The sequence below is a fragment of the Oncorhynchus mykiss genome, chromosome 7 (assembly GCF_057628025.1).
Source record: "Oncorhynchus mykiss isolate SJ-2025 chromosome 7, ASM5762802v1, whole genome shotgun sequence".
Lineage (NCBI taxonomy): Eukaryota > Metazoa > Chordata > Actinopteri > Salmoniformes > Salmonidae > Oncorhynchus > Oncorhynchus mykiss.
The window spans coordinates 22,776,277-22,803,720 of NC_143028.1; the positions used below are offsets into that span (position 1 = coordinate 22,776,277).

The 27,444-nt window shown below is 41.2% G+C and overlaps 2 protein-coding genes across 3 annotated transcripts in view; one reads left to right on the forward strand and one right to left on the reverse strand.

Moving 5' to 3' along the window:
- ankrd10a (ankyrin repeat domain 10a) overlaps positions 1 to 5,508 on the reverse strand; it is a 51,491-nt gene extending 45,983 nt beyond the window's left edge. The window contains exon 1 of one of the 2 annotated variants that reach the window (XM_090240544.1): positions 5,244 to 5,508. In XM_090240544.1, coding sequence (XP_090096670.1) covers positions 5,244 to 5,300 — 57 coding nt within the window. In that variant the 5' untranslated portion in view covers positions 5,301 to 5,508. The remainder of the gene's footprint in view (positions 1 to 5,243) is intronic. The other variant, XM_036983102.2, reaches the window with a different exon arrangement.
- Positions 5,509 to 5,905: 397 nt separating this feature from the next.
- plekha3 (pleckstrin homology domain containing, family A (phosphoinositide binding specific) member 3) lies at positions 5,906 to 25,955 on the forward strand. The gene is made up of 8 exons (XM_021608988.3): positions 5,906 to 6,308; positions 9,659 to 9,775; positions 10,028 to 10,183; positions 14,822 to 14,967; positions 18,468 to 18,641; positions 22,548 to 22,591; positions 22,818 to 22,933; positions 24,721 to 25,955. The coding sequence occupies exons 1-8, from the start codon at positions 6,269 to 6,271 to the stop codon at positions 24,852 to 24,854; spliced, it is 927 nt and encodes a 308-aa protein (XP_021464663.1). The 5' UTR covers positions 5,906 to 6,268; the 3' UTR covers positions 24,855 to 25,955.
- Positions 25,956 to 27,444: the final 1,489 nt, after the last annotated feature.

Here is a 27,444-nt window from a genome sequence, read left to right on the forward strand (position 1 = left end):
GCTGCCCACTGCTCTGAGGCTAGGAAACACTGTCAACACCGATAAATCCACTATAATTGAGAATTTCAAGAAGCATTTCTCTACGGCTGGCCATGCTTTCCACATGGCTACCCCTACCCCGGTCAACTGCCCGGCACCCTCCACAGCAACCCGCCAAAGCCCCCACCATTTCTCCTTTACCCAAATCCAGATAGCTGATGTTCTGAAAGAGCTGCAAAATCTGGACCCCTACAAATCAACCGGGCTAGACAATCTGGCCCCTCTCTTTCTAAAATTATCTGCCAAAATTGTTGCAACCCCTATTACTAGCCTGTTCAACCTCTCTTTCGTATCGTCTGAGATTCCCAAAGATTGGAAAGCTGCCGCGGTAATCCCCCTCTTCAAAGGGGGTGACCCTCTAGACCCAAACTGCTACAGACATATATCTTACCCTGTCTTTCTAAGGTCTTCGAAAGCCAAGTTAACAAACAGATTACTGACCATTTCGAATCCCACCATACCTTCTCCGCTATGCAATCTGGTTTCAGAGCTGGTCATGGGTGCACCTCAGCCACACTCAAGGTTCTAAACGACATCATAACCACCATCGATAAGAGACATTACTGTGCAGCCGTATTCATCGACCTGGCCAAGGCTTTCGACTCTGTCAATCACAACATTCTTATTGGCAGACTCGACAGCCTTGGTTTCTCAAATGATTGCCTCGCCTGGTGTAGTGGAAATTTCCTGTATTACCAAATCACAAGAAAGCAAACCACACACAAGACAGAGTTATCATAAAGTCCATATTTAATTATATGAGCTCCATCACAACCCTGTGACTCTCAGATCAATTCAGTGTCTATAAATGAATTCTCTGAGAGTGCTTACACATTGCAACTGAGATCCTTTATAGCAAAGACACACATAGCCAGACAGCATTGGCTATAAATTATCGTTCAGCTTTGGTCTCCTAAACTATGTTCTTATCTCGCTCTTGGTACCAATCAGAACCAAAAACACTACCTCTTCCAATGGCATATATTAAATACACCCCCTCCTGGACAAGATCACAGAGAGACAGTGACTGGCACACAGACATTGTGGAGCCAAGAGATAATTGGTTCCCCCTCAATCATCCCTTCACATGGTTTAAAATATAAGTTAACATATGACTCATTCACAGATAAGACTAACCAGACCTCTCCCCTCTCTGGGCCCAAGTAACTTTTTCCACATAAGCATGCTATAAAATGAATAAAACATCTTATTTATAAATGTTACCTAAATGTTACCTAAATGTTACCACGACACTGGTTTACCAACTACTTCTCTGATCGAGTTCAGTGTGTCAAATCGGAGGAACCGTTGTCCGGACCTCTGACAGTCTCTATGGGTGTGCCACAAGGGTTCAATTCTCGGGCCGACTCTCTTTTCTGTATATATCAATTATGTTGCTCTTGCTGCTGGTGATTCTCTGATCCACCTCTACGCAGACGACACCATTCTGTATACATCTGGCCCCTCCTTGGACACTGTGTTAACTAACCTCCAGACGAGCTTCAATGCCATACAACTCTCCTTCCATGGTCTCAAACTGCTCTTAAACGCAAGTAAAACTAAATGTATGCTATTCAATCGATCACTGCCCGCACCTGCTCGCCCGTCCAGCATCACTACTCTGGACGGCTCTGACTTAGAATACGTGGACAACTACAAATACCTGGGTGTCTGGTTAGACTGTAAACTCTACTTCCAGACTCACATTAAATATCTCCAATCCAATATTAAATCTAGAATCGGCCTCCTATATCGCAACAAAGCATCCTTCACTCATGCTGCCAAACATACCCTCGTAAAACTGACCATCCTACTGATCCTCGACTTCGGTGATGTCATCTATAAAATAGCCTCCAACACGCTACTCAACAAACTGGATGCAGTCTATCACATTGCCATCCGTTTTGTCACCAAAGCCCCATATACTACCCACCATTGCGACCTGTACGCTCTCGTTGGTTGGCCCTCGCTTCATACTCGTTGCCAAACCCACTGGCTACAGGTTATCTACAAGTCTCTGCTAGGTAAAGCCCCGCCTTATCTCAGCTCACTGGTCACCATAGCAGCACCCACTCGTAGCACGCGCTCCAGCAGGTATATCTCACGGGTCACCCCCAAAGCCAATTCCTCCTTTGGTCGTCTTTCCTTCCAGTTCTCTGCTGCCCATGACTGGAACAAATTGCAAAAATCTTCGAAGCTGGAGACTCACATCTCCCTCACTAGCTTTAAGCACCACCTGTCAGAGCAGCTTAGAGATCACTGCACCTGTACATAGCCCATCTGTAAACAGCCCATCTATCTACCTACCTCATCACCATACTGGTATTTATTTATTTTGCTCCTTTGCACCCCAGTATCTCTACTTGCACATTCATCTTCTGCCGATCTACCATTCCAGTGTTTATTTGCTATATAGTAATTACTTCGCCACCATGGCCTATTTATTTCCTCAACTTACCTCATTTGCACTCACTATATATAGACTTTTTGTTTTCTTTTGTTCTACTGTATTATTGACTGTATGTTTTGTTTATTCCATGTGTAACTCTGTGTTGTTGTATGTGTCGAATTGCTACGCTTTATCTTGGCCAGGTCGCAGTTGCAAATGAGAACTTGTTCTCAACTAGCCTACCTGGTTAAATAAAGGTGAAATAATTTTTTTTTTTTTAAATATCCCAGTACATCACTGGGGCCAAGCTTCCTGCCATCCAGGACCTACATCCTAGGTGGTGTAAGAGGAAGACCCAAAAATATCAGACTCCAATCATCCAAGTCATAGACTGTTCACTCTGCTACCGCACGGCAAGCGGTACCGGAGCGCCAAGTCTAGGTCCAAAAGCCTCTTTAACATCTTCTACCCCCAAGCCATAAGACTGCTGAACAATTAATCAAATATTTGCATTGACACCCCCCGTTTGTTTTTACCCTGCTGCTACTCACTGTTTACAACAGTTGAAGTCTGAAGTTTACATACACTTAGGCTGGAGTCATTAAAACTCGTTTTTCAACTAATTTCATGTTAACAAACTATAGCTTTGGCAAGTCGGTTAGTACATATACTTTGTGCATGACACATGTAATTTTTCCAACAATTGTTTACAGACAGATCATTTCACATATTATTCACTGTATCACAATTCCAGTGGGTCAGAAGTTTACATACACTAAGTTGACTGTGCAATTAAACAGCTTTGAAAATTCCAGAAAACGATGTCATGGCTTTAGAAGCTTCTGATAGGCTAATTGACATCATTCGAGACAATTGGAGGTGTACCTGTGGATGTCTTTCAAGGCCTACCTTTAAACTCAGTGCCTCTTTGCTTGACATCATGGGAAAAAGAAATCAGCCAAGACCTCAAAACATAAATTGTAGACCTCCACAAGTCTGGTTCATCCTTGGGAGCAATTTCCAAATGCCTGAAGGTACCAAGTTCATCTGTACAAACAATAGTACGCAAGTATAAACACCATGCGACCACGCAGCCGTCATACCGCTCAGGAAGGAGACGTCTTCTGTCTCCTAGAGATGAACGTACTTTGGTGAGAAAAGTGCAAATCAATCCCAGAACAACAGCAAAGGACCTTGTGAAGATGCTGGAGGAAACAGGTACAAAAGTGTCTATATCCACAGTAAAACGAGTCCTATATCGACATAACCTGAAAGGCCACTCAGCAAGGAAGAAGCCACTGCTCCTAAACCACCATTAAAAAGCCAGACTACGGTTTGCAACTACACATGGGGACAAAGATCATACTTTTTGGAGAAATATCCTCTGGTCTGATGAAACAAAAATATAATTGTTTGGCCATAATGACCATTGTTATGTTTGGAGGAAAAAGGGGGATGCTTGCAAGCAGAAGAACACCCTCCCAACAGTGAAGCACGGGGGTGGCAGCATAATGTTGTGGGGGTGCTTTGCTGCAGGAGGGACTGGTGCACTTCACAAAATAGATGGCATCACAAGGATAGAAAATGATATGGAAATATTGAAGCAACATCTCAAGACATCAGTTAAAGCTTGGTTGCAAGTGGGTCTTCCAAATGGACAATGACCCCAAGCATACTTCCAAAGTTGTGGAAAAATGGCTTAAGGACAACAAAGTCAAGGTATTGGAGTGGCCATCACAAAGCCCTGACCTCAATCCCATAGAAAATGTGTGGGCAGAACTGAAAAAGCGTGTTCGAGCAAGGAGGCCTAAAAACCTGACTCAGTTACACCAGCTCTGTCAGGAGGAATGGGCCAATATTCACACAACTTATTGTGGGAAGCTTATAGAAGGCTACCTGAAACATTTGACCCAAGTTAAACAATTTAAAGGCAATGCTACCAAATACTAATTGAGTGTATGTCAAATTCTGACCCACTGGGAGTGTGATGAAAGAAATACAAGCTTAAATAAATCACTCTCTACTATTATTCTGGCATTTTACATTCTTAAAATAAAGTGGTGATCCTAACTGACCTAAGACGATACATTTTTACTACGATTAAATGTCAGGAATTTAGTAGCAAAATAGTATCTATTTTTGCTAACTTTCTGTTCAAATTTGTTGTAGTAAGTTATTTTATTTCTTTAGGGACCTTGAAATTAACATTTTGATGTTAGTTTCAATCAGTCCAAATAACTGTCTGGTAATTTATTATGTCAAAAAAAATGTTATTATTATATTTCATTTTTATGAATCATAATTACATTTGATGATTTAAACAATAACTGTGAACATTATTATTTTATGTAAAATTGTAATGTCTTCTAATCAAATGAGAAGTTTTAAGAAGAAGAAAAAAATATTCACAATAATTACATTTACAACAATAGGCACAATAGTTTCACAATATCATACAAACAAAGGCCTGCGCAGGATTTACAATGAAAATAATAGGATACATAAAATTTAAAAAAAAATTAAAGAGTACGACAACAATACATACTGTAGCAGGGGTTCTCATGAAATCGGATTTGCATCCATAACAGTTGTCTGAAGTTTACATACTTTTTTGTTCTTCAGCAATTTAAGGGATTCCGTATAAATGTGGAATTCATGTTGGAAAACAGAGTTGGGGTTAGTCTTCGTAAATGTCACTTTGTCGATAAAAAATCGCCAATATTTATTATATTGGTTAGAAATTCCGAATTTGAATATTTTATAATAGCACCATATACAGTATATGATATAATATCTTGAAAAATAAATCGCAAACCAGTCTTGAAGAGCAGTCCAGCATGTTTGGGTGAAGGTACAGGAGAAGAATATGCATGGTCCGCAGTTTTGGCCAAGGTTGAAACGAAGCCTGAGAAATTAACTGGATGGATAAATATTATTGAGCATTTTAAAGTGCACTTTAGTTTACAGGGGAAGCTAAAATAAATCGTTTTTATTGCAATGGACTGGTAGCCTACTTGTCTTCTTTCTTGGATTAACTGCCAGTTACCCCATCTCACCAAAAGCAGGGGGCATGAAATCACAGCGATTATAGAGCTCGCCAGTTTGTAGTCCTAGAACCCGGAAATTAGTTACCTCTGGTTTGTTCAACCATCCCTTTGGAATAAATGCCGAAAATTAGGTCTGAGTGTGACACAAGTTTATGAGATGTTATACTTTTTGTTGTATGAGATAATATTAGTCAGTTAACATTACCTTTAAGGAATAAGCCTTTGTGCTTTTTTTTATTACATAAATTCATCAAAATTCACAAAAAGTGAAAATGAACGCATAGAAGAAAACGTATAAGATCTAAACGTGTGTTTAGAACATAACTTATTTTCGTAGTTCATTAAAAAAACATACAAAAAGACGCTATTACTATTTCTCTCTTCCATGTAGGATAATTATGAGGTGTAACGTTGTGCTTGTAAAGAAAGCATCTAAATCAAACGGGAGCTTGTATTTTGAAGTCTCAAAACGGACGTGACGTTATTTTTGTTTACAAATATAGCTAGCTAGCTACCTAAGAAGCAATCCGCTGGCAATTGTTTATTCAACGCCAGTTCAATTACAACAAGATAACAACATGAACGGAATTCACACTGTGTTGTTGGCTGACGCATAGTCATTCACATGGCACTATATACTTTGAGGTTAACATACATCTTTAGTTTGGTTTTAGCTAGCTAGCATCATGAAGTTGACAAGCTAAATTGCTTACTAGCTTTGGTACGATATCAGTATTAACTAGTGACGAGATTTTTGGGGACGTGGATCGTGTGGTATTTCTGCAAGCTCATTATGGAAGGAGTTCTCTATAAGTGGACAAATTATATGACAGGTAACGTTATGCATTTAATGTGTTTGGTCCATAGTTTAGCTAGCTAGCTTGACTATCTCGTTAGCATAGCTGTCACATTGACATTACATTTAGCTAAGCTAACGTTAGCTTAGATACACAACCTACCCCTGCTTGTCTGCCCTTCACAGGCCTTGCTGTGTCATTTGATATATGTGTAAGGTAACTAACTTATAAGATGCTTACTAACTTACAACCTACACTTATGTAAGTTAGCTAACTCTGCACTAACCGACTAAACTCAACGATTTACGAAGGACCTGTGCTTGTGGGCGGACTGGAGCTGTCAAATACAATTACCAATGTCGGGTGTAATTGCGGGCTGTTCTTTGGGTGCTGAAATCAGTCGTTTTTTTTATGTGACGTTGATGTTCCAGTCTGCCCACACTAGTCAATTGTGTATGATTGCGACCTGCCATTCGGGGCATCCCTGCATGTGGGCGTTAACCCACCTCCTCCCCCCTTGAGCGTCCATTGGTTCCTGCATGAACGGCCCCCCGAGCACGCCATCTTCATGCTTCTGTGACACTTTTGATATTCTGGATTTCCCCTGATTGTCTATGCGATTAAAATGTTGTCAAAAGGGAAATACAAGTATTATCAAAGTGTTTTGGGGTGAAGAACACTGTCCCAGTGTTCTAGATATCTATCGGTGTCACCCTACTGTGTATCGGAGTCCTCCTAGCTGGGTCATTCCTACATTACAGTACCTTTTGGACCTCATAACTTTAGAATACAAAACAAATATTTTTATTCAGAAAAAGGACATCTTTGACTTTCAGAAAAACATATTGGTCAAACTAAGGCACTTGATATATTTTAGGTGCATAATCCCATAGTTATTGCATAATAATAACAACAGGGTGGAACCTAGCCTAAAGACCCTAGACAGAAATTAGCGTTTGGACCAGGAAGGTTTCCTTTCACGACCTCTGAGACAGAATGCTGAATAAAATACTTCACCGGTTGTCCGTGTGGTTGGGCCTTTTGCAGATAGGAATGTGAGACAAAAAATTCACTGAGTAGTGTTATCAACCAGACATTAAGTAGGCCTATGCTGGTATGTTTATCGTTTGTATTTCTGGTTTTTATTTTCAATACTGATGCAATTCGCATGTGACAAACACTTACACAATATGGCCGAGCCTAACCGAACGGCAAACACTTCCAGCTGATTGTGAGGAAATGGGCTTCGGTCTACTACATTCGGTTATGTTCGGCTATTTTTTACATATTGAGCATCACGTGCAATGCGTCAACAGATTAAAAACACAAGCGACAGAACCCACCGGCGCCACAAAAAGTGGGGTAAACAACACTTTCCTGTGGATACCCCATCTCCACCTCCTACCGCCAAAAGAACCAATAGCATGTACAACCAGTAAAGTAAGGGTAAATGTCATTTTATTTAACATTCTGCCTTGTAGAGACCATTGCCTCTTTTTTTACAGCGGCTTTCAGACTGATATTTGTAATTAACCATGGAAACAGTGATATTTAGGCAAGGTAGAACCTAACAGGGTGGAAATGTGTAGCCTTAATTCGCCGTAACTCTGTGGGTGATTGAGATTAAACTAGCATAATGGTAAACATTTTAACAGGTTTTGAACTTCTATATGAAATGTATTTTAACATTTAGAAAATGTGTTAAATCTTCTCTAATTTAGCCTAATAGGGTGGAAATGCATGTGTGAGACAGACAAGTGTCATGAAACATAGGAAAATAAATCAAACCGAGTGTTTTATATTTATTTAGCTTCGCACCATTGTTTTCCCACCAAACAACAACATGAACATAGAAATAGGTGTTATGGATATGACATTGTCATTGAAAGCAAGTCTAAAGATGTGCTATGCAGAAATCGCTCTGTCATTTTCTGGTTGCTAAAATTCTAATAGAATGGGCTATTTTCAGTTCAAGTGACAAAATAAGCAAGGTTGTTGTAGAGAATCATTGTACCATCTAAACTGTTGCGAAAATATTTTCCACAACCAAAAATATTGTATTTTCAGCTGTTTGAAGCTGGTGTACAAAACCGAGGGTAAAACTAAATTTAAGAATGGGAAGAATAGAAATAGTGCACATAGACTTGCTTTCTATGACAATTACATCTCTATAACTCATTTCTATGTGAATTTGGTCAGGTCACCCAAACAGTTACATATTACAGCTTTAAAGGAGAATTACGACACTCTAACAAGGTGGAAAGTGATATCAAGGACACAGAACATTTTAAATGCAATAAAAAAAAAATACAATAATCATGAAAAAAACATGAGAGATTTTATTAACTAGGACTATAAAATAATGAACACATTTTCTTTGGAGGGGGGGGGGGGTTATGGCTTATAGTTCTATTAGAAGTTGATGAATAACACCTGGGTACATGGCAAAAACACCCAAATCCACAGAAAAAATATTCAAAATGCATAAAATGCCCTTTCAATAGCCATATTTTGGTGTTTTTAAGGTAAAGGACACCTGATCTAATATTTAAAGTTTTTTGGATTCACATTTTAAACTAAATAAGAACTGATATTTCCTGGCGACAGAACAGGCACCGCAATGTAGGAATGACCTAGTTAACTAGCTAGCACACAGTGTCTTTTGCTCCCTCTTGCCAAACACCTGGCCTCACCATCATTAACAGAACTGCGGAAAAGCAGTGCCTGACAGGCAGGGGTGAGGGATACTGTCTACCGGTGTGCTAGCTAGCTACCTATCCCGCCTGCTGCTTGCTATGTACTGGAGTCCTAGCTTGCTAACTAGCTAGCTAGCTAGCACCTATTGTCCTAAATGCCTGCCGAAGAACTGCCCTTGTTAACAGAACTGCAGGAAAACATTGCACGACAGGCGGGAGTGAAGGACACTATTTACCATAGCTAGCGACCGTTGTCACCCCGTCTTTTCTTCTGTGGAGTTTATCGTCAGTTGGCATCCATCGTTATGGTGCATTATTGCCACCTACTGTACTGGAGCGCCCCCACCTCCCGCTTGTGTACTGGAATTCTAGCTTAAAATGGACCAATATAAGTATAATGAGGGATTCCTGCTTATGCAAGAATGCCCACGTGCAATTCTGCCCCAAATTGCAGGTAGCAATTGCCCCCTTCTCACACTAGTCACCGCTCAACTCCATCGTAAATTGTGGAGTTGAGTTTAGGCTACCTGGAAGAGAGTGTTTCACTATGTGTTCTTGGTAATACTGGTTGGTTGTGTTGATATCTAGCTAGCTTGATTCATCAATTGTCTGCACAGGAAGAACCAACCTGTAAAAACAGAAGTTGTCAGTGCAAGAAGAACTAACCTAGCTTATCTGAAATGATTACAGGGTGGCAGCCACGCTGGTTTGTTTTAGACGATGGAATAATTTCCTACTATGATTCTCAAGATGATGTCTGCAAAGGGAGCAAAGGAAGTATTAAGATGTCCGTCTGTGAAATCAAAGGTATGATTTGTTTCCGAAAGGCCTATATTGTGCCACTCACCCTATGAATTTGATAGTGGTTACATTTCTCAACTCCCATCCCTCAGCTGTTTTCCCAAACATTGGCAGGGTTTCTGCTTCATTGTTGTTTTAAATCCCAGATTGACAGTTAAACCCCTCTAATCTCAGTACAGGAAGTATTTGCTATTGAAATCTCAATTTATGGTTGATTCTTGTGCTGAAGGGTTGTGTTGTGTTGACATTTTTCATTAGTTCACCCCACCGACAATAACAGACTGGAACTGATCATACCAGGAGAGCAGCATTTTTACGTCAAAGCTGTCAATGCTGCTGAACGACAGAAGTGGCTTGTGGCACTTGGAAGTTCCAAAGCTGGCCTTGCTGACACGAGGGCCAATAAAGAAAAAGGTACTGACCCAGCAGTGTTTTCTTTGTTCATCATTAATCTCCCTTGTGCTTGTCTCCCTCTCACATTGACCCTCATTGTGTTGTCATTCAGTGTCCTAATTGAACATGTACTGTATAGGCCTATCCTTTAGGGTGTTTTCACACATTGTCCTCTTTAAAATAACCAGTCCTCTTTAAAGTGAACTTTGGGGTAAAAAAGAAAAGAAAAAAGAAGCTAAATAACTCCGTTCTCTTTGTATTAACACTGCCCTTGACGTTGATTGAGGACTCAACTCCAGTTCATCTATTTTATGGTACGAGTCCTCTTTGCATTCCATTCCTATGTTAAGAAAGGAACCAGGATATTTTTCAAACATTCACTCGATGCATTTTGGGTTTTTACAAAGTGCAGGACAAGCAATTCCATCAGATCGGGTTATCGGATAGTGTGATATACATACTTACAGGTACGAGGGACGCAAAAAGACAATACAGACTCGAACATTAATTCATTTTCGACAACTCAGACTCGCGACGCATTACAGACTATCACAGGTGCTTTCGCAATCCAAGGCTGACGTGAAGAAAACTCTCAAAATAGTGAATACTCACAAAGCTGTCAGCGCAGATGGTATCTCTGGTCCTGTTCTCTGAGCATCTTGTCTGACATCTTTAACCTGTCCCAGACTGTAGTCCCCTCCTGCTTTAAGGAGCTCACCATGGTCGCAGTGCCCTAAAAAAACAAGGTGACGTGCCCAAATGACTATCGTCACGCTAACCTCTGTCATCATGAAGTTCTTTGAGAGGCTGTTCATGGCCCACATCAAGGCCATCATGCCAGGCACACTGGACCCACTCCAACAGATCCACGGAAAATGCTATTTCCATCGCTGTTCACACGGCAAGACAAGAGAAAAACCTATGTGAGATTGACTACAGTTCAGCATTCAACAATATTGTTTCCTCCAAGCTCAACACCAAACTTAGAGCCCTGGGTCTGAACACCACTCTCTGCAACTGGATCATAGACGTCCTGATGGCCAGACCACAGGCTGTGAGGATTGGCAACAACACCTACCCTACACGGACTCTTACAACAGGGGCCCCTCTTCAGTCCTCTACTGTACTTCCCATTCACCCACGACTGAGTGGCTTTGCACGACACCAACTGCATGATCAAGTTTGCTGATGACACCAAGGTTGTAGGCCTTTTAACCAACAACGACGAGTCAGCCTATAGGAAGGAGGTAGAGTTGATGTCGGAAGTTTACATACACCTTAGCCAAATACATTTAAACTCAGTTTTTCACAATTCCTGACATTTAATCCTAGTAAAAAATTCCTGTCTTAGGTCAGTTAGGATCACCACTTTATTTTAAGAATGTTAAATGTCAGAATAATAGTAGAGTTGCATCACGGCCTGGTACGTTAATTGCTCCGCCCCCTCTAGCAGGTGGTGAAGATGGCCCAATACATCACTGGGACCGTACTCCCACCCATCCAGGACATCTACTCAAAATGTTGCCTGAGGAAGGACCCCATAGTCAAGGACCCCACACACCCCAGCCACAAGCTGTTACCATCTGCCCTACGGTAAGGGAGGGAATGGAGCATGAAGTCGGATACCAACAGGCTCAGAGACCATTTCTGTCTACAAGCCATCAGACTGCTGAACACTTGAACTGACCACCTGCTCTGAATCTCCGCACCTTAGCACACACAAACTCACTTATAAACTCAGCTAAAAAAAAAAAATGTCCCTTTTTCAGGATCCTGTCTTTCAAAGATAATTAGTAAAAATCCAAATAACTTCACAGATCTTCATTGTAAAGGGTTTAGACACTGTTTCCCATGCTTGTTCAATGCACCATAAACAATTAATGAACATATGCACCTGTGGAACGGTCGTTAAAACACTAACAGTTTACAGACGGTAGGCAATTAAGGTTACAGTTATGAAAACTTAGGACACTAAAGAGGCCTTTCTACTGACTCTGAAAAACACCAAAAGAAAGATGCCCAGGGTGCCTGCTCATCTGTGTGAACGTGCCTTAGGCATGCTGCAAGGAGGCATTAGCACTGCAGATGTGGCCAGGGCAATAAATTGCAATGTCTGTACTGTGAGAGGCCTAAGACAGCGCTACAGGGAGACAGGACGGACAGCTGATCGTCCTCGTAGTGGCAGACCACATGTAACAACACCTGCACAGGATTGGTACATCTGAACATCACACCTGCGGGACACTTACAGGATGGCAACAACAACAACTGCCCGAGTTACACCAGGAACGCACAATCCCTCCATCAGTGCTCAGACTGTACGCAATAGAGAGAGGCTGGACTGAGGGCTTGTAGGCCTGTTGTAAGGCAGGTCCTCGCCAGGTATCACCGGCAACAATGTCACCTATGGACACAAACCCACCGTCGCTGGACCAGACAGGACTGGCAAAAACTGCTCTTCACTGAAGAGTTGTCGTTTTGTCTCACCAGGGGGTAATGGTTGGATTTGCGTTTATCGTCAAAAGAATGAGCGTTACACCGAGGCATGTACACTGGAGCGGGATCGATTTGGAGGTGGAGGGTGTCTGGGGCAGTGTGTCACAGCATCAATGGACTGAGCTTGTTGTCATTGCAGGCAATCTCAACAGGACCTGTTGGATCGGAGGGTGAGGGCTTGGGCCATTCCCCCCAGAAATGTCAGGGAGCTTGCAGGTGCCGTGGTGGAAGAGTGGGGTAAAATCTCACAGCAAGAACTGGCAAATCTTGTGCAGTCCATGAGGAGGAGATGCACTGCAGTACCCAATGCAGCTGGTGGCCACACAATATACTGACTGTTACTTTTGATTTTGAGCCCCCTTTTGTTCAGGGACACTATTCTATTTCTGTTTGTCACATGTCTGTGGAACTTGATCTGTTTATGTCAGTTGTTGAATCTTATGTTCGTACGAATATTTACACATGGTAAGTTTGCTGAAAATGAACGCAGTTGACAGTGAGAGGACGTTTCTTTTTTTTTGCTAAGTTTACTTTCATGCTACACACACTTCACAACTGCTGCTACCAGGCTCTTATTATACTGATCAGATTATACACTGCCCCCCCCCCCCCCCTTTCCACAATACACGTGTAAATATTAGACTATAAATTGTCCCTTCCTGAATTATACCTATGCTAAAATGTTTATTCTATTCTACTGAGCCATTCACTTTTCTTATTGTTGCATTGTCGAGAAGGAACCTGCAAGTAAGCATTTCGTTGGACGATGTATATCATGTGTATCCCATAAATATAACTAATAAAACTTCAAACTAAGATTTTGGAAGCTAATAGATTGCATTTAGTTAAAAGACGAGACAATTCTAATCAGAACATATTAGCATGTAAATATTATTGGTAACAGAATAAATAGCAGAAGAATACTGCAGATGAAATAATGCTGTAATGGCGAAGGTGCATAAAGATGGAGGAATTCAGATATGACGTGTTTGTTTGGGCACTATCCACAGACGTTTTAATCTATGACGTGATACGGTTCAATCAATGTACCTATAAATCAGCACAATCTACTTTTTCATTTTTTTCCTAATTGCCGCCGTCTTTGAACTTGAATTGGGATCATTCATGTACAGTGCCTTCAGAAAGTATTCACACCCCTTGACTTTTTACATGTTTTGTTGTATTACATCCTTAATTTGTAGGCTATAAAAATAGATAAAGAGAGCCGCACACTCAAGCTCCCAGGGTAAACCTGAATTTCTCTCTCGCTGGCCTACCAACAATACCCAATAATGTCTAAGTGGAATTATGTTTTTCTGAAATGTTTACAAATGAATTAAAAATGAAATGTCTTGAGTCAGTAAGTATTCAACCCCTTTGGTATGGCAAGCCTAAATAAGTTCATTAGTAAAATAATTGCTTAAATTAATTTTACTTTCAGCAGAACAATAACCTAAAACACATGGCCAAATCTACATTGGAGTATATCACATATTGCAAACAAATAACATATTATCGTGCCAGTACAAATCTCTACACATATTTGGGAATTTCTCTCCATCCTTGAAAATCGCTAATCAATATCCAATAACGGCACACGTTTTACCCACGAACTTTCACATCATCATCTCTGTTTTGTGGCACCAATGTGAGGGGCAGGGGAAACAGTGTTGCAGTAGTCTGTGTGGTGCGGGAATAATGACAAGCGAATAATGACAAGCGAACCTGGGGAGCTTTATGTTCACAATGCCCTTAAAAAGGGAACCGAACTAAAAACACCCTTAGATGAGTGATCATGTGTTACCTTTGCCTGGATGCCAGTCTATTTATGCTCTCTTGCTGACTACTCCTTATGGAATTGTGATGCCAAATGACGGAAATTAAGTTGGAAATAGCAGTGTTTCCCCTTCAAGCATATCGCAATCGTGGCCGCAATGGTAAAAAAACATATGGAGATGTATAGATGTATGCCCAAGAAAGACCCCATCTCCCCTGAAGGGAGACCCCCTCACCGCTAACTCTGACACTGATGCTGGAAAAAAACCCTAGGGGGAAACTGAAGAGCACCAACCGATCTAGGACCACTGACCAGGCTAGAGTTACAGTACCTTACCTTTAAAGGTCCTCTCACTAACATAAGTGTTCTGTTTTTTTTATTGGAAGAAATAACAGAGACGACAGAATCTCTGAAAACAAAGATGTCCGAGCTGCGTCTCTACTGTGACTTGCTAATGCAGCAGGTCCACACGATACAGGAGTCTGTGGGCCAGGAGGACCAGGAAAGAGACCACTCCAATTCCAGCTCGGAGGTAACTATACCTGCAAGGTTTTAGCTAGGCTGTGTCCCAAATGGCACCCTTTTCCCTACATACTGCACTTCATTTGCCCGGAGACCCATGGACCCCGGTCAAAAGTAGTGCACTGTATGGAATAGGGTGACATAGGGATGCAGCCCAAGTGTTGGCTGTCAGGAATCGCCAGCGTGGCGGCAGGTAGCCTAGTGGTTAGAGTATTGGGCCAGTAACTGAAAGGTTGTTAGATCGAATCCCTGAGCTGACGAGGTAAAAAATCTGTCTTTCTGCCCCTGAACAAGGCAGTTAACCCACCGTTCCCCAGGCGCCGAAGACGTGGATGTTGATTATGGCAGCCCCCCCACACCTCTCTGATTCAGAGGGGTTGGGTTAAATGTGAAAGACACATCTCAGTTGAATGCATTCAGTTATACAGTGAAGGAAAAAAGTATTTGATCCCCTGCTGATGTTGTACATTTGCCCACTAACAAAGAAATGATCAGTCTATAACTTTAATGGTAGGTTTATTTGAACAGTGAGAGACAGAATAACAACAAAAAAATCCAGAAAAACGCATGTCAAAAATGTTATAAATTCATTTGCATTTTAATGAGGGAAATAAGTATTTGATCCCTATGCAAAACATGACTTAGTCCTTGGTGGCAAAACCCTTGTTGGCAATCACAGAGGTCAGTTGGCCACCAGGTTTGCACACATCTCAGGAGGGATTTTGTCACACTCCTCTTTGCAGATCTTCTCCAAGTCATTAAGGTTTCAAGGCTGACGTTTGGCGACTCGAACCTTCAGCTCCCTCCACAGATTTTCTATGGGATTAAGTTCTGGAGACTGGCTAGGCCACTCCAGGACCTTAATGTGCTTCTTCTTGAGCCACTCCTTTGTTGCCCTGGGCGTGTGTTTTGGGTCATTGTCATGCTGGAATACCCATCCACGACCCATTTTCAATGCCCTGGCTGAGGGAAGGAGATTCTCACCCAATGGTACATGGCTCCGTCCATCGTCCCTTTGATGTGGTGAAGTTGTCCTGTCCCCTTAGCAGAAAAACACCCACAAAGCATAATGTTTACACCTCCATGTTTGACGGTGGAGATGGTGTTCTTGGGGTCATAGGCAGCATTCCTCCTCCTCCAAACACGGCGAGTTGAGTTGATGCCAAAGAGCTCCATTTTGGTCTCATCTGACCACAACACTTTCACCCAGTTGTCCTCTGAGTCATTCAGATGTTTATTGGCTAACTTCAGATGGGCATGTATATGTGCTTTCTTGAGCAGGGGGACCTTGCGGGCGCTGCAGGATTTCAGTCCTTCACGGCGTAGTGTGTTACCAATTGTTTTCTTGGTGACTATGGTCCCAGCTGCCTTGAGATCATTGACAAGATCCTCCCGTGTAGTTCTGGGCTGATTCCTCACCATTCTCATGATCATTGCAACTCCACGAGGTGAGATCTTGCATGGAGCCCCAGGCCGAGGGAAATTGACAGTTCTTTTGTGTTTCTTCCATTTGCGAATAATCGCACCAACTGTTGTCTCCTTCTCACCAAGCTGCTTGGCGATGGACTTGTAGCCCATTCCAGCCAGGTGTAGGTCTACAATCTTGTCCCTGACATCCTTGGAGAGCTCTTTGGTCTTGGCCATGGTGGAGAGTTTGGAATCTGATTGATTGATTGCTTCTGTGGACAGCTGTCTTTTATACAGGTAACAAGCTGCGATTAGGAGCACTCCCTTTAAGAGTGTGCTCCTAATCTCAGCTCGTTACCTGTATAAAAGACACCTGGGAGGCAGAAGTTTTTCTGATTGAGAGGGGGTCAAATACTTATTTTCCTCATTAAAATGCAAATCAATTTATACAATTTTTGACATGTGTTTTTTTCATGTTATTCTGTCTCTCACTGTTCAAATAAACCTACCATTAAAATTATAGACTGATCATTTCTTTGTCAGTGGGCAAACGTACAAAATCAGCAGCAGATCAAATACATTTTTTTCCCCTCCCTGTACAACTGACTAGGTATCCACCTTTCCCTATTTGCTCTTTTACTTTTCATCTACGCCAAATTAAGTCGTGGTAGTGCCACTGTACTCAAGATCAGAGCGACAGGCCAAGATCTGGACGGTTGCCGGTGTGAATCCCTGGGCTGGCAAGAAAATATTTGTTGCAAGCTGGTACTGCAGTTGTGCCCTTGAGCAAGGCACTCATCGTGTGTGTTTGGTGTGGTGTGTCTGGAAGCCCAGGGTTAGGAATTAAAAACAGTCAACAAAAATATATATTTGTTTTGATGAGTACAGAAATTAAGTTAATTATGTTAAACCAGAGCTCCAGACTAACATTTCCCCCTGGTGGCACTGGAGCCAGTAACTTTTTCAGTTGGTGGCACTAGCAGTAATTTGGTCGCACCACAACATTTTTGCGGGGTCACGCAATAGAAAGTAATTTAAATGTACAATGCTAGTGTAATGCACTGTTATAGTATTCAATAAATACGTTGTTACATATAACATGTCCAAGCAGGAATGCGTAATTCAATATATTTTTCATATGTAACATAATCCAGCGATTGTCATGAATTTGGGGTTGATAATTATTATTATTATGTTTTAATGTCAAAATAGGACTCCAGAATTCAATTGGTACTAATTCACCACCTAAGGAAGTGAACATTTCAAACACATTAGCTAGGTTGCTGACTAAAAATATAACACCTACTGCTAGTGTTGCCATGTATTAATCTAACAGTATATTAAATGTTGCCAATGAGGCCTAGTGCACTTGTGATGGCCGATATGCAGTTCGCGTGCTCCGTATTTCAAAGCCATATCAGACATCTTGATTGTAAAACTGTGTGCTTTGAGCTAAATATTGAGAGTTGAGAAATAAAAAGTATACCTACAGAAAGCCGAGTTCCTCCTCTCTTTTTTGAATGGACAGCGGCTTGCTTCCAAAGTTGTTTTACCCCCGCTATTGCATTTTTTTGTTATACAATCATAATGCATTTTTCGGGGTGCACGAGGGGGGGAGAAGAGGGTGTGAGAGACTCACTCATTGCATCAGCCGGCCCTGTCAAAACCGGCACAGTGGCAGGGCAGACAATTTCATTACAGGAACCACGAGGATAATGCACTTTACTGTTTGACAAAAGCATGGGTTTATCCACCCAAAACATCGTGAAGTTTTGATTGAGGTGACCAGGTAAAATGTGCAACTCTCACCGGTATGTCCAATTTTAAAAATGTAACCTTCACAACCAAGTCAAAGGGTCTTGAAATGTGACTAAATGGTTGTAGTTTGGAGCATTGTAAACTCTTCAAGCACTTTTTAGTAACAAATTGTGTTGCCAATTTAAGGAGTAGTTTCTTCACACCACCTAAAGAAAGCCTGAGGCACATGTAGTAATATATTAGGCTTAATATTGTGTATATTTATGAATTGTATTTTCGTCCGTGCCCTATCTCCAATTGTAGTTGACTGATTCGCCTCTCCTTGTCTTTTCTTTGTTGCTCCAGACTCTGAATGAGGCCTCCTCTTTACTGAGTGCCACGTGTAACACCTTCATCAAAACACTGGAAGAATGTATGAAGATGGCCAACTCCAAGTTCAAGACAGACATGGTGCTGTTGAACCCTCCAGATGACATGATGATGTCCCCTGTTTCTCCGTCCCCAATACAGATGGCCCGGGTAGGATGGTATTCAATGTACTGTCTCGCTCCGGAGTGAAGTTTCCCCTAGGTACAGATCTTGGATCAGATTTCCCTCCCCAATCCAATTGGTGGGGCAAATGCAAAACTTCACCCATGATCAATGTCTAGGGGCAACTTCACCATACTCTGTACAGCTTCATCACAGGGGTGTTCATTAGGGCATGCAACAGACAACGTTTTAAAACATATTGCAAAATGAGGATTCCGTATTGGAAAATTACAGGTTGTCACTCCGTTTCAATCCGTTTTCTCCCATTTGGTGCCTAATGAACACTACCCAGATGTCTTATCTCTTTTTGTCTCTTATCTCTTCTTATCTGCTGCATCCTTGCTTGACTTGATCCAAAGCACAGCTATACAGTCCCCTATGTATGCTAAACAAGAATATAAACTCAACATGCAACAATTTCAAAGATTTGCATTTCATATTCCCCACTTTACCCGCCGAATGACACCTCTATAATCTTCCACCCAGTGGACAAGGGAGGTGCTTTTACAGTACAAGAATATCCTGTCTATAAAACTGAATTACTCAGGCAACTTAATTATCCAAGTTCTATAAGAGACTCACTACTAACTCGACAAAACAAAGTTTGGCTGTAATCTAACACACTCACCAAGGGCATGCGCAATGGGATATCACCAAAAGAGAACACAGATTATTGTGTAAAAACAGCTCTACGCTGGTAATCTGCACTCCCTAAAATACTGTTTAATTACAATACAGTATTTACACCCCTTGACTTTTTCAACATTTTGTTGTGTTACAAAGTGGGATTAAAATGGGAACGGTCTACACAAAATACTTTGTAAAGTCAAAGTGGAAGAAAAATTATAACATTTGTAAAAAATGATTCATAATTGAAACACGAATATCTTGATTAGATAAGTATTCAACCTCCTGACTTAATACATGTTAGAATCACCTTTGGGAGCAATTACAGATGTGAGTCTTTTTGGGTAAGTCTCGAAGAGCTTTCCTCACCTGGATTGTGCAATATTTGCTCGTTATTCTTTTCTAAATTCTTCAAATGCTGTCAAATTGGTTGTTGATCATTGCTAGACAACCATTTTGAGGTCTTGCCAATAGATTTTCAAGCAGATTTAAGTTAAAACTGTAACTCGGCCACTCATGAACATGGTTAACAACTCCAGTGTAGATTTGGTCTTGTGTTTTAGGTTATTGTCCTGCTGAAAGTTGAATTAATCTCCCAGTGTCTAGTGGAAAGCAGACTGAACCAGGTTTTCCTCTAGGATTTTGCCTGTGCTTAGCTCCATTCTGTTTATTTTTATCCTGAAAAAATCCCCAGTCCTTAATGATTACAAGCATACCCATAACATGATGCAGCCACCACTATGCTTGCACATATGGAGAGCGGTACTCAGTAATGTGTTGAATTGGATTTGCCCCAAAAATAACACTTTGTAATCAGAAAAAAATGGAATTGCTTTTTTGCATTTTTTGCATTATTACTTTAGTGCAAACAGGATGCATGTTTTGGAATATTTTTATTCTGTCCAGGCTTCCTTTTCACTTTGTCAATTAGGTTAGTATTGTGGAGTAACTACAATGTTGTTGATTGATCCTCAGTTTTCTCCTATCACAGCCATTAAACTCTGTAACTGTCTTAAAGTCCCCATTGGCCTTGTGCTGAAATCCCTGACAACTAAGTCAGGAAGGACGCCTGTATGTTTGTAGTGACTGTGTGTGTTGATGCACCATCCAAAGTGTAATTAATAACTTCACCATGCTCAAAGGGATATTCAATGTCTGTTTTTTTGTTATTTTTTTAATCCATCTACCAATAGGTGCACTTCTTTGCGAGGCATAGGAAAACCTCCCTGGTCTTTGTGGTTGAAACTGTGTTTGAAATTCACTGCTCGACTGTGGGACAATTATCTGTATGTGTGAGGTACATAGATGAGGTAGTCATTCAAAAATCAAGTGGATCCCTGCAATGCAAGGATTTATTTAGCAACACTCCATCCATTACACATGGTTCTCCCTCTCAAGTGCTCCTTCTCAAGGATGCTTTCAAATCAATATATATTTTTTGCCTTTCCATCAAGTTAATAGGTTATTGTCATCGGTGCTATTGAAAATCAGATAGCTTCCTTATGTTTCAGTAAACCATTAGCCAACACTTTAAAGATTAAATTAAATGTCATAAGTTTACTTTTGCTTCATTTTAGTCCAGTGATTTTTTTTCCTGTTATTATAAACTGTGGGCTAGAACAATTCAATTAAAGGCCTATCACAAACCTGTTTTTGTAGGTGATTCTGGTAGGCTGATTTAAAGCATGTTGTTCGCAGCATAAACCAGCCTATTATCTCGGGAATTCATGAATTTGTTGGTGATGGATACTTTACTTTAGGCTACTGTTAAAGAACTCACAGGCTATTTCTCTGCCAGAGCGCGTAAGATAACTAGTCCTACCGGTAAATGCAGTCTAAGCAATTTCCTTATCACGTTACCTCCCTACATTGATTCTATTGCTGGAAAACCGTTGTTTACGTGTAGTGTCGCACACATTTAATTCAACATTTAATCCTAGCTCACAGTCAAGGACGGCTCTGTATTCCCTCTAGCAATGGTGAAGTGTAGGCCTACGACGATGCAGCCTTTTGACACGGTCCTGCTGAACTCTGTGCCGGTCCCTACTTAAATATAATAAAACAGCATCCACACACGGTGGCGGCTTTATCAATGCATTTTTTTTCAATTTGAGGCTTTTCAAATATATTACTTTCTCTTGTCTATATTCTCACTAATATTCCTTTATGTAATTAAGCTTTTACATGTGTATTTTTCTGTCTTTTATAATAATTATAATATATTTGTCGAGCACATTTCCCACACTCATTGCACATGTGAAGCTTGTTGGTGCTTGTTGCTGCGCGCAAATCAATTGACTGTGGCAGTTTGAGATGATTATTTATGAAAAGAAGCTCATAGTGGCCTTTTATTTACTATTTATTTCTGATATTTTAGCTAAATTAAATGGATTTATGTTATGGTGTTTCTATTCCAAGAAAAACATTTGACAGTAGTCTATGTATTGCCTACCTAAAACATATGTTAATACATTTGAAGTCCTTCAAAATTGAAATTACATTTCCTACAGTTAGAAAGTAGAATATAAACTAGATATAGACTAAGGTGGGTGGAGTAGGCTAAATGATTACAACCGAATAGGCCTAATTGAAATAGTGATAAAGGAAACAAAACATGCTTGGCGGGGCATGCCCAGAGCTTGTGGCTGAGCAGTACCAGAGTGACATTGGAGTGGGAGAGAAGGCCGACAACATTTTTTAAATCTGCTCAAATTTCGCTCTGCGGCCTACTTACATGCTCTGGCATTCAAAAGCAGCCCTGCACGATCAAAGAACTGGTCATTAATAATCATATCAATGGATGGAATGGCTGCAACAACCATTACATGGTCTGACAAGCTACATAACAAATGAGGTCTAATTAGACAAAATAACAATTGCCATTCAAACAAGATAAGTGGTTGAAACTAATTTGTTTTTAAATAGGTACTAGCGTTTGAATGACAAATTAGATAATTGTTTGAAAAAGATACTAAAAGTCGTTTGAACAAGATACTAAGTCGTTCTAGTGGGAATTCCAAGAGTGTACATTTGTATTACATTTTTTGCCTCTGGCTTCTGTAGACTTGAACAGAGACTGTGTTTTAGTTTCCTATGCTACTTACTTTTTATACACCTGTTTTGGAATATACCACAATTACGGATGTTCGCTTTTATGCTGCTGTGAATAGGCTCAATATAGGAATCATATTTTGTCGTTTTAAAGTCCTTGATATTCAGTGATAGGCACAGGTACTAACGGTGTCCATTTCCTTTTTTCATTTGCAGATGAAGCGGTCCATAAGTTACCCGGGCACGTACAACTTCGACAGGTATTATTGCGTACAGAAAACATTCCACTGGTTCTACTACAAAGGTCCTTGTCATTACCAGTGTGCTTCTAGGTGTAGAGTGAATTTGCCCTTAGACGCTGATCTTGGGACAGTTTTATATTTCCCCCACTAATGGTTAGGGTTGGGGAAGCTGATCCTAGATCTGTATCTAGGGGATAATTCACCCTGGAGCTGTGTTTCTAAGTGAAGCCGTTGTCATTTCCAGGTCTGGTCTCCCGCCAAAGGAGGGTGTGTTATCAGGTCAAAGGTCAACCCAGAGGAGGACACGGACTTGTTCGGACACAGAGGCTCACAGTGACAGCTGTGTTTACGAGATGGACCGTAAGAGGAATGAACGAACAAACACATACACGCACACTGCTCCCCTCAAACATTACAGTAATTACCAAATTATGTCACTTCTCAGACTCTACGTTTGTGAATTCACATACAAGACATCTTCCATGTGTTTTCATTTTATTTATTCATATTCCTACCCTGCCTTTCTAAGGTCTTCGAAAGCCAAGTTAACAAACAGATCACCGACCATTTCGAATCCCACCGTACCTTCTCTGCTATGCAATCTGGTTTCCGAGCTGGTCATGGGTGCACCTCAGCCTCGCTCAAGGTCCTAAACGATATCAAATCCGCCATCGATAAGAGACAATACTGTGCAGCTGTATTCATCGACCTGGCCAAGGCATTCGACTCTGTCAATCACCACATTCTTATCGGCAGACTCAACAGCCTTGGTTTCTCAAATGACTGCCTCGCCTAGTTCACCAAGTCAAATCAGAGGACCTGTTGTCCAGACCTCTGGTATCAAATTTATTTATATAGCCCTTCTTACATCAGCTGATATATCAAAGTGCTGTACAGAAACCCAGCCTAAAACTCCAAACAGAAAGAAATGCAGTTGTAGAAGCACGGTGTGGTAGTGTCTATGGGGGTATCACATGGTTAAATTCTCAGGCTGACCCTTTTTTCTGTATATATCAATGATGTCGCTCTTGCTGCAGGGGATTCCTTGATCCACCTCTACGCTTTACGACACCATTCTGTATACTTCTGACCCTTCTTTGGACACTGTGTTAACTAACCTCCAGACGAGCTTCAATGCCATCCAACTCTCCTTCCGTGGCCTCCAACTGCTCCTAAATAAAAGTAAAACTAAATGCATGCTCTTCAACCGATCGCTGCCCGCACTTGCCCGCCCGTCCAGCATCACTACTCTGGACGGTTCTGACTTAGAATATGTGGACAAATACAAATACCTAGGTGTCTGGTTAGACTGTAAACTCTCCTTCTAGACTCACATTAAGCATCTCCAATCCAAAATTAAATCTAGAATCGGCTTCCTATTTCGCAACAAAGCATCCTTCACTCATGCTGCCAAACATACCCTCGTAAAACTGACTATCCTGCCGATCCTTGACTTCGGAGATGTCATTTATAAAATAGCCTCCAACACTCTACTCAGGAAATTGGATGCAGTCTATCACAGTGCCATCCGTTTTGTCACCAAAGCCCCATATATTACCGACCTGTATGCTATCGTTGGCTGGCCCTCGGTTCATATTTGTCACCAAACCCACTGGCTCCAGGTCATCAACAAGTCTTTGCTAGGTAAAGCCCCGCCTTATCTCAGCTCACTGATCACCATACAGCACCCACCAGTAGCAAGCGCCCCAGCAGATATATTTCACTGGTCACCCCCAAAGCCAATTCCTCTTTTGGCCCCCTTTCCTTCCAGTTCTCTGCTGCCAATGACTGGAATGAATTGCAAAAATCACTGAAGATGGAGACTCATATCTCCCTCACAAACTTTAAGCACCAGCTGTCAGAGCAGCTCACAGCTCACAGATCACTGCACTTGTACATAGCCCATCTGTAAATAGCCCATCCAACTACCGCTTCCCCATACTGCTATTTATTTTTGCTCCTTTGCACCCCAGTATCTGTACTTGCGCATTCATCGTGTGTGGTAGGGGAGGGCACAACGCACCTAAACACTTTGGGTTCTAATTGGACAAGTTCATGTATGATGAGGCACCTCCATTTCAAAATACTTTCTCCTGTATTCTCCTGCTGAAAATGAGCCTGGTCTCCATTTTGTCTCATCCATACAGGCACTGCTGTGCTGTGTCTCAATGCCAGTGTGAACGGGGACTCCTCCCACAGTATCCCTGAGGAGTGTGGTGCCATCAGTCCTACCAGTCCCCGAGCTATGTCAGACACTCCAGATACTGACCTGTCCATCTGACCTGTCCTGTCACTCACCAAATACATTGCAGTATCTTCAGATAAAGAGACTTTAGAAGTGTTTTGTGAATCCAGGTCCTGGAGTTGAGATTGGTCGTCTGCTGTCAAGTGACTGGTCCGTCTGGTCAGTAGGCCTGTGCAAACTTGTAGGCATAGTACTGTCTATCTTTTCTGAATAATAACTTGGCTAAAGCGTGAATAGCTGAATGTATCAGGTACTTCAGTTACTCTACTGAAGTTAGACTGATCTGAGGCTACTGTAATGTGAGGTGTTACTAAGGTTGTGTTCATTAGGGCACGCAATGGAAAAAAGTTTTAAAACTAAAAAAATAAAATGAGTGTTTCTTATTGAACAACTCTAGTTGTCCTTCCCTGTCATTTTCTTCCCTTCAGTGCCTAATGAACACTCCCCAGCTTTTATTGCTCACATACTGCAATGCAGTCACTGCTTGGCAATGCGTTAATGGTATTTTCAAAAAGTATTGTATTTTTTCCTGTGGAAGCATTGCTTTGCACTTTAAGAATTATGGATCAAAACAAAGTCCTTTTTGAATGTTTGTACTATTCCAGGAAGTTTTATGTTATTATTGCAGAATAAAATGTTTGATATGCAACATTACTGTTCATTCACTATGGAGTGAAAAATTGTCCTTGAAACACAGAGGAGGGACATATTAGCCTTTAACCAAAACCCTTAAACGTTAGGGTTGCTAACTGTGCCAAGGACCAATTCAGAATGTGTGGATGTGGGTACATTTTCATCAATGGGCTGAGTTCACATGCATCTCCTGGTACCCCGGATGGGCAAAGTTTTGTCTATTTTAGACGATTCCATTGGTCCTACAGTGAAATCTCCACCCTCCCAAGTCACTGGGAGATGCAAAACAAACTTGCCCAATATTTCAAATTTGGCACGCCCCCAGTGTTCACCATATTGCTATGTGACAGACACTTTTTATTGTTATTTTTTTAAAGTTATGTTTGCCATTCATTACATCCACCAAAAAAGAGTAATGCCTTAACAGAGATTCTGGGCATGGAAGGAGTTATGTGACTGTATGTTTGAAATGTAAAGATGTGTCTTAAAAAGGAAGTGAAATCACTTGTTTGTATATCATTTCTACATTGGTTGTATCATAATACTGTTAAATCTGACAGAAGACAAAGGTCGACGTTTTCGTAGTGCAAAATAATTGTGCAATGTCCAAAATTACTGTCAACCTCATCTTGCAGGTGAAGAAAAGTTCCTAATTAAAGTATGCTGCCAGATTATATAATGAGGGTTATGGCAATTTTTGCACTTCCCACAATTATTTAGCACTATGAAAATGTCCTTAGGAAATATGTTGCAATGAGAAGCAGGGCTCATCTTCATAGTGCCTCAGTGTAGAAGTGCTGATCTAGGATCAGTTTAGCATTTTAGACCATAATGAATCAAATTATATGGGTAGGAGTTTGCCGATTCTAGATCAGTACTACTAGTCTAAAATGTTTTTTTGAATATCGCCCTCTTGGGAGACCTATCACATTTATTTATATAGCCCTTTGTACATCAGCTGATATCTCAAAGTGCTGTACAGAAACCCAGCCTAAAACCCCAAACAGCAAGCAATGCAGGTGTAGAAGCACTGTCATATTGGACAGTTGTGTCTTCTCGGAGAGAACCGACAATGAAGTGACACAGCCACATATCTATGCCAGCAGGGGGTGCTGCTGACATATTGATGACCCATTTCAAGCACCTGACCTCCAGGGTTGCATGCACCTGCCACTCTGAAGGAGACCAATTTACTAAATGTCACACAATGAGAATCTCAATTGCCTTTCCTTGTGTCCTTCGGCCTCCTTTTGGGGTTTGAAAGATCAGAAGGGAGGTCCCTCCTTTCTGATCTCATCCAATGGTTTTTAAGGAGGCAACGAGAGGATGCAAGGAATCAAGGAAATGCAATTCAAATTCTCCCTATGTCAGTGTAGTGACTGTAAGGGTTCCACACTGAGGATGACCTCTGTGGCCCATTCTTCCATGGACAATAATATGGTGAATGTTGCATCCAATTTTTTGCTTTTTACTCAATTTGTTGGTTGCTTTTTTACTTTTTTTTACTCAAAAAAGCTCTATCATAAAAACCTTCCTGCTGACATGTTACATTTTTGGGACCATATCAACAGCGGACTTATACTCAAAAACCATGATTTTTTGGGGGAAAGTGATCCTTTTAAGAGTCAAAGCAAGCAGGTCAAAGCATCACTGAGATGGAACTAGGTCTACGTGTTAATGTGATGAATGATAGCTTAGGAATTGTACAGTAGTTTGTTCACACCGCAACAACATGTGGTGTGAATACTTTCTGAAAGCACTGTTGCGTGACTGTCAGTGACTGACAAAACAGGAAAAACTGCTGCTGCACAACCAAGTGTTGAACTTACAGCTTCTGTCGCTTATGCCTAAAAGCAGTTCGAAAATGTAAAAAAAAAGATTTCTCACAGCCTTTCAATTCAAGATGTCCGTTTATTTAGAAGTAGTGTAAATTCAACTAGGCCTAGTTTGTAATCTCCAAATACTCTCCTCACTTTTCAGGAATCCATAGGAA